The sequence below is a fragment of the Pinus tabuliformis genome, chromosome 6 (assembly GCF_031772625.1).
Source record: "Pinus tabuliformis cultivar Carrire ecotype Pingquan chromosome 6, CPIR1, whole genome shotgun sequence".
NCBI lineage: Eukaryota > Viridiplantae > Streptophyta > Pinopsida > Pinales > Pinaceae > Pinus > Pinus tabuliformis.
In genome coordinates this window covers 879,871,457-879,887,795 of record NC_142292.1, presented here as the reverse complement: position 1 = coordinate 879,887,795, position 16,339 = coordinate 879,871,457, and the positions used below count along the sequence as shown (strand labels likewise).

The 16,339-nt window shown below is 39.7% G+C and overlaps 2 protein-coding genes across 2 annotated transcripts; one reads left to right on the top strand and one right to left on the bottom strand.

The window, feature by feature from the left end:
* The first annotated feature begins 807 nt into the window (after positions 1–807).
* On the top strand, positions 808–1,293 carry LOC149261688 (uncharacterized). The gene has a single exon (XM_089370444.1). The coding sequence runs from the start codon at positions 808–810 to the stop codon at positions 1,291–1,293; it is 486 nt and encodes a 161-aa protein (XP_089226570.1).
* An 11,695-nt stretch (positions 1,294–12,988) lies between these two features.
* On the bottom strand, positions 12,989–14,988 carry LOC149261687 (uncharacterized). The gene has a single exon (XM_089422614.1). It carries the CDS (start codon positions 14,359–14,361, stop codon positions 13,312–13,314), a length of 1,050 nt encoding a protein of 349 aa, XP_089278740.1. The 5' UTR covers positions 14,362–14,988; the 3' UTR covers positions 12,989–13,311.
* Between the last annotated feature and the right edge of the window lie 1,351 nt (positions 14,989–16,339).

Genomic DNA, 16,339 nt, shown 5'->3' with positions numbered 1-16,339 from the left:
TGCAAGCTACGCATGATTCTCCACTAGCAGGACATCAGGGGTTCCTCAAGACATACCGAGCTATCCGAGAGCGTTTCACGTGGAGGGGCCTCAAGGGGAATGTTTTGAGGCACGTGCAGCAGTGTGATACTTGTCAAAGCAACAAAGGGGTCAAACACGTCGCATAGATTTATTGCAACCCCTCCCTATTCCTGAGAGGAAATGGGAGAGTATATCTATGGACTTTATTATAGGGTTGCTAGCAGTACAGAGGCGGGATTTCATATATGTGGTGGTCAACCAACTGACCAAGTACGCCCATTTATTTGCTATACCTTCCCGGTTATCAACTTCACTGGTGGTCGAGTTGTTTTTCAGGGAGGTTTTCAGGCTGCATGGTCTCCCCAAGGCCATAGTGAGTGACAAGGACAACAGATTTATGGGGGGGTTCTCGCAAGAGTTGTTTCAGTTAGTGCTGACAAAGCTCACACCCAACCCCATCTACCACCCACAAATTGATGGTCAGACTGAGATCGTGAACAAGTGGTTGGATGGGTACTTACGCAATTACGTGACCATGCAACAACGTGCATGGGTGAAGTGGCTTCACCTTCGAGAGTACCACTACAACACCACGTTCCACATGTTGATAGTTATGTCTCCATTCTGTGCTCTATATGGTTATCATGCTCTGACGTTTGTTGATTTGGTGTTTGGAGACAACAAGACCCCAAGGGCCAAAGATTGGGTACAAGGGAACCAAGACATCCTTAGGGCTCTCAACGATAATTTACAAACATCCATAATCAACAGAAGATCTATGCAGACATGCACAAGGTCGAGAGCCATTTCGAGGTTGGGGACTTAGTTTTTTTGAGGCTCCAACCATACAGGCAATCCACTCTGAAGCAGAAGGGAGCTAAGAAGGTCAAACCACGTTTCTATGGGCCTTACAAGGTGACTAGGCAGGTTGGAGAGGTGGCCTATGAGTTGGAGCTCCCACCTGGGAGCAAGGTGCACAATGTATTTCATGTCTCATGCTTGAAAAAGGCCTTGGGGAAACAGGTGACAGCAGCTACTGATCTACCCCCTTTGGATGATGAGGGGCATTTGGTGCTAGTGCCAGAGGCCATTTTGGAGGTGAGAGAGAGAAGGCTCAAAAACATGACCGTTCAGGGGTTTTTGGTGAAGTGGAAAGATTTGCCAGAGGAGGATGCCACTTGGGAAGGGGAACAGGTACTCCAGCACCCATCACTACAGTTGCTTGGGGACAAGCAACATCTAGGCGGGGAGTACTGTGATGTTCCTACTTAGCAGTTTTGCTAAGTAGTCACAATTTTGCACAATTTTGAGTTTTGCTAAGGACTTAGGAAAAGTGGGTTAGGAGGGCCCCACTTTGCAATTTTGGCTAAGGAAGGCTCCAACATAGGAGAAGGGAGGCAAATCAAAACTTTAGTGGATGGTGGGGGCCACCCCAAGAGGAATACGCACCCCTTGGAGCAACACGCACTTGTGGAGAGAGAGAGAGACAAGAAGGGGGTCAATGTATGAGACCCACATGGAGAGAGAAGGGGCTCAAGGATAAATAGGAGGAGGAGACATCATTTTGGGGCTTTTGATCATTTGACAATCGAACTCTCTTGTACGCTTGAGCTATTGAGCTAAGTCTACGAAGTGTTGTTCGGCACATGAGATTTCCGAGGGGAGATCTGGTGATTTGGGGTAGCATCGGATGTGCTCTAGCCACGAAATTTGGTGGAGGAGTTGGGGCACATGAGATCTCCAATACCCAGAAAGGGTTTGGGCAGATTCTAAACAGTTTAAGAGATATTTAAATAATTAATATTTTTAAAGGAGTCCCTAAGTTTAAACTTAGGGAAATTAAAATATTAATGTGGATTAATATAAAACTGTGTTAGAATGGTCCAAAAGACATGGACCAAGCCAGATCTAATCTTAGCCGTCGATTAGGGACTTAATCTCAGTTGTTGATATGTCAACGAGAAAAATATAAGAGGAGGCTTGAGGGTCACTTGGAGAGCACACCAGATGATCAGTCATTCTATTCTCTAGAGCGGGGTTTGCTAAGAGAGATAGAATCAGTGATCGGAGTTGCAGCTGAGGGGCAGTGAGTACAGAGAGACAGAGAGGCAGAGATAGTGCTAGGAGATCAGTGCAAGAGCCAGAGAGAGTGACGCAGTAGCAGCCAGGGCTCATGCAGGGCCACGCAGAGGCAGCCAGGAGCTGTGCAGTGCTTCAGAGAGGCCAGCGTTGCTGACGCAGAGGGCCAGAAGGCTGACGCAGGGCCTCCTGAAGTTGACACAGACCCATTTAGGGTGACGCAGGGCCAGCGCTGGGCAGAGAGAGGCTGACGCTGGGGTTTCTAGGGCAGATTGGGCCGAGGAGCTACCGGAAGGTTTATCCGGGGTTTCAGCCGGGACATTTGTCTCAGACTGAGAGGCACTACTGCCAAGGACATTCTTTGTTGAGTAAGCCGGATTTGGCACCCATATTGTTCTCTGAAATTGCTTAATAAGAAAACCCTCAGATAGTTGCACCGGTTTTCCCAAGTTGGGTTTTTCCGGGGACATTGGTCCAAAAATAACGGTCTCATTTTGTGTGCTTGTTTCTGTTTCCTTCAGTTGATGATTTGTAATATGTTGAGCATGCACTAGGGTTTATTTTCAGTATTTACATTGTAAATAACTTGTTAAGTAACGGAACAAGTAGGTAGGAATAAATCAATAAAGTGCATGGAGGGTTTCTAACTGGTAGACTTAGAAACTTCAACAAGATCTCACCTCCTTCTTCGATAGACTTCGAGTGCCACCCTAGGGGAGCCATTGCTAGACTTGGGAGTTGTTCCAGGAGATTCTACAAGGTAAATTCAATTTATCTTTGGAGCAAACTAGGCGCAGAAGGGGCACACACATTCTTGGAAAAGATAGCTTCAGTACAGAGTTGGTTTCAGGCTTTTAGGAGCATATTGCCTTGGTATTTTGCAGTGTTTTTGTAGGAATAAATCAATAAAGTGCATGGAGGGTTTCTAACTGGTAGACTTAGAAACTTCAACAAGATCTCACCTCCTTCTTCGATGGACTTCGAGTGCCACCCTAGGGGAGCCATTGCTAGACTTGGGAGTTGTTCCAGGAGATTCTACAAGGGAAATTCGATTTATCTTTGGAGCAAACTAGGCGCAGAAGGGGCACACACATTCTTGGAAAAGATAGCTTCAGTACATAGTTGGTTTCAGGCTTTTAGAAGCATATTGCCTTGGTATTTTGCAGTGTTTTTGTAGCGGTTTAGAGGGTTGATTGGGTGGCTATCCCTCATGCCAAATTTCTTTCTTTCTAGGCATGTGCAAGGATGGTCTAGTTGGCCTACGTAGTCACTTGAGGAGCAAGGTTGCTGTGGGAGGCTTGGCCCGGGTTGAGGCAAATTTTTGCTAGGAGCTATAAGGAGAATTCTTTGAGGAATTTCTCAACATTTTGGAGGTATTTTGGGCAGTGGATTCACAGGGGGTGCGAATACCCAGCTGGAGGAGGAAATCGCACTATTTGGGGCATTTCCGAACATTGGAACAAGGCCCAACCCTTTCTAGGTCTTTGTGGGTTTTGTGAGGAGTGCCCACGGTTAATTTTACAGAATTTTCTGAACACTCTAAAGGGGTCAAACTCCAGTGCCTTTCCAGCTAGCAGCAGCAAAAATTTTGGGCCAGTGCATGGGTTCAAGGAGGATTACTTCCTAGCATCCAGGCAACACATTTTATCACCTGGGACTTGTCTAGCTTGCTTTTGCAAGCCTAGGTGCACATATTCTATACATATATTGTACTCTCCTTGATTTGATAATAAAATGGCTCAGCTTGGCGCAGATTTTGGGAAAATGATGGTTGTCTAATTGTATGTTTGAATTTTGTGTTGCATGTTGGTATTTTGCTTGTTTATCACTATTAATTTCCTAGTAGGAATATTACATTTTTACTAAGAGTATTCCTTGAATTGCTTCTATACAATCATCCTCTCATTGATTTTCTTAAATAGTGGGAGGTGATTCCACCAAATAGAAGCTCTACATTTTAAATCAAATATGGAAATACCAGCCTTCATATTTCCAAATTAGTCATACGCTAGGAAATATTTTCCTATCCTGAGATGTCAAGCCTTAGCCTCCCGTCCAGATTTAACTTCGCCATAGGGTGTAGGTGGCTTTGCCTTTTGGAATTTTCCCTGCCAATTATCTCTAAGAGGCCGCTTCCTCCTATGACTACTAGTTAAAGATTTTGGGTCTTAATGAGTCTTCATGTATATGACTCACTAATAGAAGATTCCCATGGTGATGGTTTTTAGGTTCCTTCTCGAGAGGTTCTTCTTGCACTATGGCGCCTCCTATGACAACGACTTTTTGAGCTGTTCCTTCTCCCACCAACATTATTTGAATTTTGTCCATGATGTAGTTACCTTTGTATTTCTGTCAAACTTTGAAGCATGGTTGCATTTAGGTAGTTCTGTTCTGATATTTGATTAGTCTTTAATTGCCTCCTCTACAGCTTTGAAGTTCCACCCTCAACCACCTTGTGGTCTGTGCAACATTTAGAGGAGTTTCTTGCTTTCTGCATCATTGGACTCTCTTTCCACATTCCCAAACTGCAAATGTCCACCCATGGCACCTTCTTCGAAATCATAAGGGCTTTGTACATCCTCCATGATGACAATTTCTTGGTCTTAGCCAATACCAAGGCTGCATTATCTTAATTACCTTGGGATAACATAAGTGTCTTTTCAATCACTGAACCTTCTCCTCTAAAAGAGCTTTCCATCACTATAAATTTGCTCAATTTGGATATCAAAACCAAATGTTACAAACTCTAAAAGATCACTTTCTGTTATAACTTCTATGATTCTGTTATAGCTTTTAATACCCAGATTGAAGAGCAGGAATTGTGCACAACAACCATTCTATTAGACAACAACAAAATTATCAGCATAGTGATTTTATTGTCTTCTTGAGCTAGCTTGTGATAATCAAATGCAATACAAAATAAGTGCTTTCCCCACTTGCCATTGTTAAATTAAGGAATTGTTTCATGGGGTTTGAATTCTCAAGGAACACTGTAAGAGTTAATGGAGCAACATCCCCATTTGTAAGGCGAGACGATGGTAGCCCCCCATTTTTACTTTTTAGTAAATCTTTCATTGATTCAGTGCAATTTCTTCACACTGAACCCCACTGATCTGCATTTTATTGTTAACTCAGGGCCTTATGGATTCAAACCATTTTCCTTTGCAATTATAGGCCACAACTGTCACGTGTTGTCTTCTCACTAGTTGTGTGAGATCCCTTCAATACTTTCCAATTCCCATGGACCAAATCTATCAGGATGGTCTCATCCTTGTTCTCTTCAAGCTAGTCCATGTTACGAAGGTCAAAAGACCATGTGCAACACTATACATGTCGTTAACATCAATCCCAATGGCCCTCGCACAAATTCCTAGTAGCCTTTCTATGGACCTCAAGCCTTATTTTACCTACGAGTCCTTCAACATGGCACACTTCCCTTGAGTGATGGGATAGTAAGACCCTAGTCAATGGTGTAATCAAGCCTCTCCTTGGCCATCGCACATTCCATTATGTCACAATCTTTTGCACTACAAGGAGGACCCCCTCCTGTCTTGCAAACTGCATTTTGGGTCGCTGATCTCTTTCAGGCAGGTGAAGCCTTAGCCACTTATAGAAAAATAATACCTCCCCACTTGCATCGCATACAAAATGTCTCAAAAGACATGGACTATCGATCTTGTTCAAGTGAGTGGAACATCAACTAATGCATCCCCATCCCACACACTCCCAACCATAGGACACGTAGCTACCAAATAGTTTATTAAAGCCCCCAATCCTTAAAGACAATTTGGGTTTAAAATTTTAAATACATGCATCGTTACAATAACAAAAATGAAATGTAATCAAACAAGGATGGATCAAAGGATTTCATGGAAACAAAATGTTCATTATAAGAATTAAACATAATCACACATAGCACGCAAAATCATACATTTCTATAGAAGTAAATAGCAAACAATTGCAGATTCATAAGCAAGACAGAACACTTATATTTTAACAAACAAAAGGCAAAGAAACTGGTTGAGTTCAAGCAATTTTCCATCCAACCTAGGCATTCAATGCAAATGCCACACCCAAGCTGGGCTATGAGGCTACCAAGAGAAAGCAACCAAGATACAGGCCTCTAGCTCTCTCAACCTTACCAATTGCTCTCATGGGTCGACCAATCTACTCACTATAAAGCATTCCAGGCATCTCATCCAGCCATGGTACTCTCTTCCACTTCCCTGCACAGCACAAGGAAAGGTATCTCTTTCTTTGCTTGATAGTCCCTCGGACATATTCTTTCCTTCCAATGCTCTTCAATGCAGACAAAAAGAGTCAACCTACTAAAATTTTTATGGTAATTTCCTAGATGAATAAAACTTGGCTCCCAAGGGGGGCAATGAGCAGCAATAACTAGTGGGTGAAGGCTTCCTAACTTGCACATCCTCTATGCTCACCTATAACCATCTATCTCACATTAAAAGGTCTACAGATTCTTCTTTCACGTTACTGATTTGGTCAATTTGCAAGTCATTTGATGGTTAGCCAAGGAAAATGTAACATCAGAGCATAAAACGTTAACATAATAATCATAGAATGAATGTCAATGAGAGAGTTGAGGGATGGTTGACTTTCCTTCTACCAGGAGAATGAAGTACTCTTACATCTCTCCCATGATAAATGCACTCTACCCCTACTAAAAGAACCGCATGACATAGACTTCCTTACCAACTTCTACATGCATACAGTGATTGGTTTTCTAAGTCAATGGAAGTGGATGGGTTTGTTGTCGCACAAAGTGTCTAGGCACCGCGACAACGCTCAGAGTAAGGGTTGTCAATCTAATCCTTACTCACTCCGTTTAGACTCTCTCCTAGACAAGTCAAGGGAGGTAGTCCCTAGGGGTAAATGAATGAAGGAAACCTGTGGAACACAGGCTCTAGGAGACTTAAGGCTGAATAACTTCATGAAAATGAGACAAGTTCTGATTAACTGAGATGAATAAGACACAACCACAAGATAGAAATGATTTTTTAGACCAGTGCCTTAGATGTTCAATTAACCACAAACCTACTTGAAGAAACACAATTATTCAAAAGAAACAACGATCTTAACATGCAAAATAGTATAGCAATTAAGTTCCGAAAGATCTAAATACCATGAAGAACCATGAAATCCACATGCTAAGCAATTCACAATGCTAGAATTTAAATGATTTTTCTTTAATGACCCACATCTAGAAAAATTTATCATTCTCCTATAGTCAATCTTTAGAGGCGATTTAAAAGATTATTAAGCGTGTTTGACTATAGAGAAATGAAAATATCAATACCACACAATTTTCCTTTTAAATTTTACCTTTAACACAAAAAGACACCAAGAAGGAACTTTAGATTAATAATTTAATTATTCCTTACGCAAATTTAATGTGTTAAGCTTATGAAGCAAATTTAATGTGGTAAATGATCAATTAAATTTTTTAATGTGACAAATGTAAAAAATCAAAAAGACTTAATGAATTAAATTTTTAATGGGCCAAAGGCCACATAAAAATTTAAATTTTTTAATGTGAAAGCGCAAAGTCCTCTTTTGATTTAAATCTCTAGGAATATCAAAGTCACATTAAAAAAATGAAATTTTTTTAACTTTTTAGTTTTTATTATATGCAAAATCGAAATGTCATAAAAAAAAATCAAAAAAAGTAAAACAAAATGAAATTCAAAATAAAAAAATTAAATCAAAGTAAAAAAAAATTAAATAAATTGAGTTTTTTTTTTTTTTGTAAGCTTGGTAAGACTCTCCGATTTTCGAGTTTACATGTCCATTATTCACCCCGCTACGGGGGAGGGTGGCACAAGATTCAAACCCAAGATCTCCGGTTCGGTGAGACTTCATTCCACGGCCATCGCCACTTGAGCTACCCCATGCAGACAAGTTTCATTAAATTTGAACAAAAGTAAAAAAAATAAAAAAATAAAAAAGGCAAACAAAAAAAATAAAATGCAGAAATCAAACTTACAAAAAAAAAGAGTGAGTTATTAAAGTCTAATCCTAACGAATACAAAGGATAAAAAATAATAATAAAAAAGGAGGGGCAAAGAGTGAAATCGAATTGTTTTGCAGGATGGACAGCGAAGAGGAGTTCACGACAGGGAAAGGATGTTGGCTCGAGGGTGAGGTAGAAACCCATGCGGATGAGAACAGAGGAGCTTACGCGGAGGGGCAAGGTTGCGATGAAGATCAAGACGCAGATGAAGGGATGCAGGGTCGAGGGAGCAGCAATGAGGGAGCTTGCATATGGCCACGGATTAGGAAGAACTGCGAGCGGAAAGGTTTGAGGGCGCGAGGAGGAGGATAGGGAGCTGCAGAGAAGGGTTTTACAGCAGATTAGGCTATGGGCAGCGCAAAAAAGAGGGGTAAGGGAGCTACATGGGTTGACTACAGCAAATGGAGGAGGCCGAGAACTGAAGCAGGTGTGTGGCAACAGAGATGAGTTGACGTGGGCAACAAAACAGGAAGGGTGAGGTGTTGCAGGGAAGAAAGTGGGGCAGTTGGCAGCGGAAGGGAGGAGTCGGTTGGCTATTGGCACAGTGGGCAAGGCTGTCGGGGCCCTTTAAAAATTTAATTTTAATCCGCTTTTTGAATTTTGATGGAAAAAACCCTTCGACTGAATTTTTTTCTGAATAATTTAAATGTGCCAAAAAAACCTTTGGAAAATTATGTTGATAAATCCCAGAGATCCAGATATTACCCTCCAAGGCCTAGATTTGGACTCTACACAAATTTCCTCCTCAGATCTGCAGCTACACAACAAGAAAGAGAACACCTAAATGATATATACAGTGATAAAATTGAAAAAATAAAAATAAAAACCCAGTTAAATTACAAGAATTACAAGCTAAAGGCTCTAAGTAGCGAGATCTATCATTATGCTGCACAGAAATTAAAAGATTTTTTAAATTTTAAAGGAGGTGCTAACTTGAAACCCTCATGCATCAATAAAGCAAAAAATCTTATGATAAGCCCAAGATTAATTTCGCTGGGCTCTTCAAAAAATATGAACGAGAGTTAAGTTGGTCCAACTGAAAACTTCCCCTAACGCCCGAGGATCTAAAATCACGATTTCCCTGCAAAACTCAATCCAGCCATCAAAAATACAACAAGAAAATAATAATAAAACTTAGACAAATAGAGATACCTGCTATTACATTCAAAATTTAAATTATTATTCAAACCCCAGCGACTGAGCAAGATACATGTACTCAAATCACTCTTCAGAAGCTATCATCTATGGCTTTAGAAAAAATTATGTATGAAAATAAAACATCTTACAGTATTCCCATGAAGAGTAATACTAGCAGAGTTTAAACCCAAAGTCTTTCTTTATTATCCAGAAAAAAATTACACAAGAACTTCTTACTAAAGCACACAACTCAGACATCGGATAGATCGACTAACAAATGACCTCCTATTTAAAAATAAATCCTCCAACGGCTAGTTCGAGTGATCCTCATCAAAGTAATTTCAACTGTTGATGAAGATCAAAATTTCTTTTAATCTCATCTTTCGAAATATTTTATTTTTTGAGAAAATTCGAAATTTTTATTTAAATGCATTTTAATTAACTCAAAAATAGAGTTTTTGAGTTGCTTTCCCCAAAAATTTGACATTGACTTAACCCCCAGGGACCAAAGGTTTAAAATTTATAAAAATAATTAATTTACATCATTCCCGAGACCTTTTAAAATTTAATTTTTTACGACAGATGAATTTGCCTTTGGAGAATTTAAATTTACCTAGAAGTTAGAACCTAGAATTAATTAAATTTCTGACTTAGGATTTTAATCAATTTTTGGCCAGAAATTTTAATTAATTAACCTATGAGGGGATAAACTATTTTTCAACCCTCAAGACACTTTGCATCATGATTTTCATATTTTTTACATCAGAAGAGGGAAAACCCATTTGTAATAGACCCTCACAAACTATCAATTTATGCAACACAAATATAATCTAGCAAACCAAGCAATTTGTAATAAAATAACATAACCAAATAGTTAGAATTATTCCTAAATTACTTTTACATAGACTTGATCTAAAACACTAAGACTCGCCTAAGATCCTAGCGACAAAATCCATTCCAGCTTTGAGGTAAAACTAAAGGGAAAAACTTTGCCGATTATTCGAAAATGAATCGGTAAGACGAAAAACCTCCTAGAATGGAGATCGTCACTAGAAAGGTAGGTTTACCCAGGTCGTTACATACATGAGACGGGTTTGCTAAGATTATTTACATTATACACATGCAGAATGGGTTTACATAACATCTTGGAAGTCAGGTTGATGATGATAGCTGGACGGCATGGACACATCGATCAGGCGCTATCCCTTTGCGAAAAAAGGGGGTGTACTGCTATGGGTCGTTGACACGTAGTGGTCTACAGGGTTCATTTAAAACACATGATCGATAAGAGATGAGTTCATAGGTTGAAACTTGGCAATCGAGGATTACTTTCCTATAGGCCCCCTTTCCTCTTCACCTCTAGTGGGATTATAGCCCCTCTCATGATCTCCAAAGCCATCTTGGACTATTACATTCTATTCCAGCATTAATATTTATATAGCTTGAGTTCATCATGGAAAGCCTACCACACAGCCCACAGAACTATATTTATATCATGTACAAGCCTAACCATATCACTAGTCAGGCCTTGGCACTAGGAATACATACAAGCATTTTTACAACATTTACACACAAGGTCATTGCGCCCAGAGGCACTCTACAGCCAAGTATAGGAGAGATGTGTCGGTGTAATTTAAGTATGTAAACATTTTTACATGTCAGCTAAATTAAATAATAATAAAAAGGTTAAAACTAATATAGAGCTGAGTACAAGGGAGATGTTGCAATGTCCTTAAAAATTTAAAACGTAACAAAAATTATAACAGCCCAATTGCTTAATCTCATGTATGCAATGTAAATACTTTTATAAAAGAAATATGGGTTGGGCTATGGGACACAGATTCCAAAGGCTGAGCAAGGAAATTGCTTTTCTGAAATTTCTAACCCCAGCCACTAGCAATTTGTTATCTAGTAAATATCTTGTTGTACATTAATTATTACTGCAGATCTACTGCATAAAAGCACCGCTGGAATTTTTACACACAAATAAAAGATAAACAGTGGCAGTAAATACTAAAAATAAACCAATCTCATACACATGCACACATAAAATTTTCGCCCCTAAAATTTGCTGTTTCATTACACTAATATTTTCAGCATAAAAGGGCCTTCCCTAACTGGGAAAATAAATGCCCACTAAAGAAAAGTACAAACAGCAGAAACCTGGAAATTATCTATCTGATCAAACCCTCAAAACCTGTCCTTCGATCTTGCTGGCTGATCTAGATCCTTTTCCCTTGCTGCCCCTTGTTCTCTTCATCAGACTCTGAACACTTGAATGAATGCCCTTCACATAATCACTGAGATCTCACTATCTCATTGTCTTGTGTTCACTAGATGTGTCTTTTCCCTTAGTCTAGCCTTCCTTTTATAAGTTTGAATTATTGACAATTTAATAAATCATTTGATTAAAGTAATTTGCTAAGGTTAAAGTGTCCTTTGGACAACTTCCACACATCTAGACACTTAGACCTATGCAGAAGTACCTGTCCGATGCTACTATCATCAACACAGGCTAATCCATGGAGATGTTATAGTATAAAATCTATCATCCTCAGGCATCCCAAACCCCATTGTCAGGAAAAGGCAAGTAGAAAGGCTTCAAGCAACTAATTCGTGCCTCCCTAGCCAGCCTTTACGCAGCTAATCCATGCCTCCCAAGCGAGCCTTGAAATTCCAGATAAGCTTACATGGTGGGATTGTCAGCCTCTGTTAATTTTGTCATGATTATTTATTAAGCTTAAAGAAGCCAACGAGGTTGGTAGCCAGTAAACATCAGTTAGTAGATTTTACAATCATATATGAAAACTTTTGGATTATCTTGAATCCAGCTTTTCTTGGTAATAGTAGGCAAAGGTTTTGGATATCAGCACATATCAATAGGTATAGGTTTTAGATATCAGTACATATGGCTTTCAAAGGCACCTAAAACCTCGGAACTTGGATATTTGCACCTAAAAGAGTGAGGTGTTTTACAGTCCAGTGAGAGGATGTTCATTTATTCGTGTGTAACACTCGATTTTTGCCAATGTAATCTCCACTTCACTTGGTGATCAGTACTAAAATGTCTTTTTCCTAGCATAAAAAGATACCATGGGGAGGCTTATTTCTTTTCTCGAGAAATCCTAGAGCATGGTTTTGCACGGAACCTCGATTATATGACAAACAACCAGACAGAAGCATATGACCTGCTCCAAGATCTGTCATTGGCAGACCAAGGGGGCATATGAAAGTTACTGGTATTTAGAGATTTCACAATTATCGTTAGGCATATGATTCACGGTACAACTTCAGAGGACAATAAGTTGGCTCAAGTTCTCTTTCAAATTAGAACCGTTAAAGGAAGGTTTGAATCAGTGCAATGGTTCCATGTCCTACATGCCAACAATGAATAGGCGGACACACAAGCCAATCTTGGCACATATAAAAAGTCGGGGCATTAACAGACCATGGGCATGAGCTATTATCAAAACATTCCATAGCCACTTGTTTTTGGTCAAAATGAGAATTTTCTGTTCTAGTAAGAAGAAGAATATTTTGTTTAATCTCCCAGGGAAAAGACATTGATTGTATCTTTCCCTGTACTTCTCCCTGATTACTTCGGTAACTGCTTTTATATTATAATAAAATTTAAAAAATCAAAACCAAAAGATACCATGGAGACACATTGACAGACCAAAGCACATAATTAAAATCTCATCAAAGACAGTAAGCATAATATTGAAAAGGTCTTCATGATTGATCCTGAAAGAAGTAAATAAGAACAAGATAGATGTGCCACGTGTTCTTTGAATGAATGGTGCAGAAAACTGAGACGGTAAATCTCAACAGATAATAGATGATTGAGGGATATAAGAAGAAAGACAAGAAATCAAATAACACAAACTCTCTCTTCTGAACTAATTGATATAAACACAAAGAAGACGTGAATATAACTTAACATCTACACATAAGAATTCCCATATTCAGGTATAGAACGCTTACTCCAATCATCAATAGATGCTTGCATAACGAATCTATCTATCCATTGGCCTCTTTGCCCCCTATTCTTCCTTCAAAAATGGTTCTGACAATAGATACATGCTTTCTGGATTCACAGACTGCGCATCAGGCTGTCCATTGACCCGAACCCTGGATATGCACCTCTTGTCTACAACTACATTATTTTGTCTGGAGGCCTGAGATACATTATTGGCTCTCCCCCTCTGATTTTTATTTGAAAGAAGCCTCGCAATCTGCAACTGAGTGTCCATAATAATCTGAGTTCGTTTAAGCTCTAATTCTGCTCGTCTAGTCTCAGCCTCCGCTCTCAAGCGTTCCGTGTCTTGGTACATTTCCATCTTGGCTTGCTCCAGCTTCAATATCGAATCAGCAAACGACCTTATATTCATGGCAACGTCATGTTGGATAAGCTCATGGAGATTAGCTTTGTTTGAATCACCAAACGACCTGATGTTCATGGCAAAGTCGTGTTGAATAAGTTTATCGAGCTTGGCTTTGTTTGCGTTAGTTTCATCAATCTTTAATAAAGGACAGGGGGTTGTGTCAATCTCGGGGGCAACACCACCACCACTTTCCTTATCATCTCGTCCAGTTACAAAATCGTGTTGAATACGGAAGTTCTGTTCTCTCTCAAAATATTTCTGGAGAATGTGAAGATTTTGACTTAATTTTCCTATTGGAGATTGATCACTGAAGAACTCTGCAATCTTTACGGCAGTGACTTCCTTGCTATCATTTTGCCAATCCCTTTCATTGTCTCCGGATTGGCACCCTGCATCCATGCCACCGGGAATTCCAGCTTTACACAGGGATGGACAGTCGGAGCAACTTCCGCTGTTACTGCAACTCGACGCAGGTTCAGAATGATGTTTCTCAATTTTTCTCTTGCACTGAGTTGGGCTTTTTGCATTTTTCATTCTATCGTTGCGATTTATGACGCCATATGAATCTAAAAGATCATGTATGGCACCATTCTTGAAGCTTTCGTGATTGTATTTTACTTTTTTAGAACGTTTGTTGTTTTCAGCTGTAACCACGTTTGGAAGGAGGTCATGACTGTTTCCCTGGTCCATATATGCGAAACTTGCCATCAACCGTAAAACCTAACTGCAATGTCAAGAGTTAACTAGTATCCACAAAACCCTCGGCCCAACAACCCCTAAACTGGAAATTCCGAGCTGTCAGAAAATATGAACAGAAAAAACCCAATGTCAATTTCCATGCCTCCTCAGCATGCATATTCCTGGAAACCCCAACCCATATCTAACTCAAAACATCAGGTCATTGAAAGGTGGTCATGCCCGTTACAATAGCCTCGATGAAACTTCCCATCGACAGGAAATCCCAGTCGCAACTTCACAGGCTTATCAACATGGCCGCCACCCAACCCTAAGCTCTGTTAAGAACATAACTGTCATAAAAACCAAAGATCAAAATCCCAAGCATTACAAGGACCTGACCGATTATGAGCCTCGACTTTGTTTACTGCCACCGCTGCCGAAATTTATTTGTCTGGAGCTACATAGACCTGGATGAACAGGGCTTTGGACTGTGAGAAGAATTGTTGCCGGTGGATGGAATTAGGGAGAAAATTGAACAGATTTAGCATTTGACAGATATTTCATAGTTTTGCTTTCCCATCCAAATTAAGCTTAGTTATCAACATGACTCTAGTCTTATTCGGGGTATGGACAAACTCGATCTATTCTACAAATTAGAAATATGAACCACGAGATGAAGGTTTGACTTTGCAAGTTTGTTCATAAGTCTGGTGGATATGAGTTAGAGTTCGAAATTGAAAAGGTCGTATAGGTAGTGACAAGTTGCTATGGTAAGGATAAATATGCCAAGCATGGAGGGTGGGTAAGTTTAATGGGGAAAAAGCCAAACCCATAAATGTCATTATGCGTAGCTTGCATGATAAATATATCATTCTAAACAAGAAACATCTCTTGAGGGGTCTTTGTTTTTTCCTAGAAGAAGATTTAACTGTAAAACAACAAGAAGAAAGAATGAATGAAATTTAAAAGGTTAAGGCAGCAAGAGATGAAGGCAAGAGAGCATGGATTTATAAAGGCAAAGCTGTGATAGCGCGATTTGGACCTCTTTCCAAAACAGAGCAGCTAGATGGTAATAAAGAAGATGCAACAAACTCTTCAACGGGAAATCAGAAAGCAAGGTCAGTGTGGGAAAGCAAGGACAAAGACTCAAATGTGAGTCTTGCATGTCAAAATAAATAGCAATCAAGTCATACCCAGGTTTCCTTAAGATTAATTTGTTGGAACTGTAGAGGTTACCCATGGAGACGAGGACCTAGGTTAGGGCCTATTGCAGAAGATAGAGACATAATTTGCCTCATAGAAACACATGAGCATGAAGGGTGCAAGACACCTATGTTTGAAGGATACTAGAAGATGGCAGTGTGGAATAAGGTAGTAGGGAATGGCAAAGGGCACGGGGGTATCATGGTTTTAGTAAGGGAGAAAGAAGGTCGTCTCATTCAGTTAAAAAAAGAAGACTCAAATAAGCAATTCATTTGGTTTAAAATATTAGAAAATGAAAACCACATCAGAATTGCAGCATGCTATTTTGCATTGCAGGTTTCAAAAATCTACAAAGGTAGAGGGCTTGACCACAAAGATCCATTTTCAACCTTAAAAGCGAATATTGCAACATATTCATAGCTAGGTGAAGTCCTTATAGTGGGTGATTTCAATGCTAGGACTGCAAGTGATCAAACTAGCATTCTTTGTTGTAAAGATGACTGTGACCCTATTTGGCTTACAGAAGAAAGTAATCATCAGTGGGAAAGAATTTCAAAGGACAAGGGCTGCAATCTCTTTGGTGAACAATTGCTTACTCTATGTGGGGTCTTTGATTTAGTCATTTGTAATGGCTTGACTAGATGGACAAAGTCCGATAATTTCACTTGCAATACTTACAATGGGGCAAGTGTGGTAGATTATGTAATTTGCTCGCATGGTTTGTGTGAGAAAATGGAGGAAGTTTTGATTGGAGATCAGTTGTGGGACTTGAAATCAGATCACAAGCCAATTTATTTATGTTTCT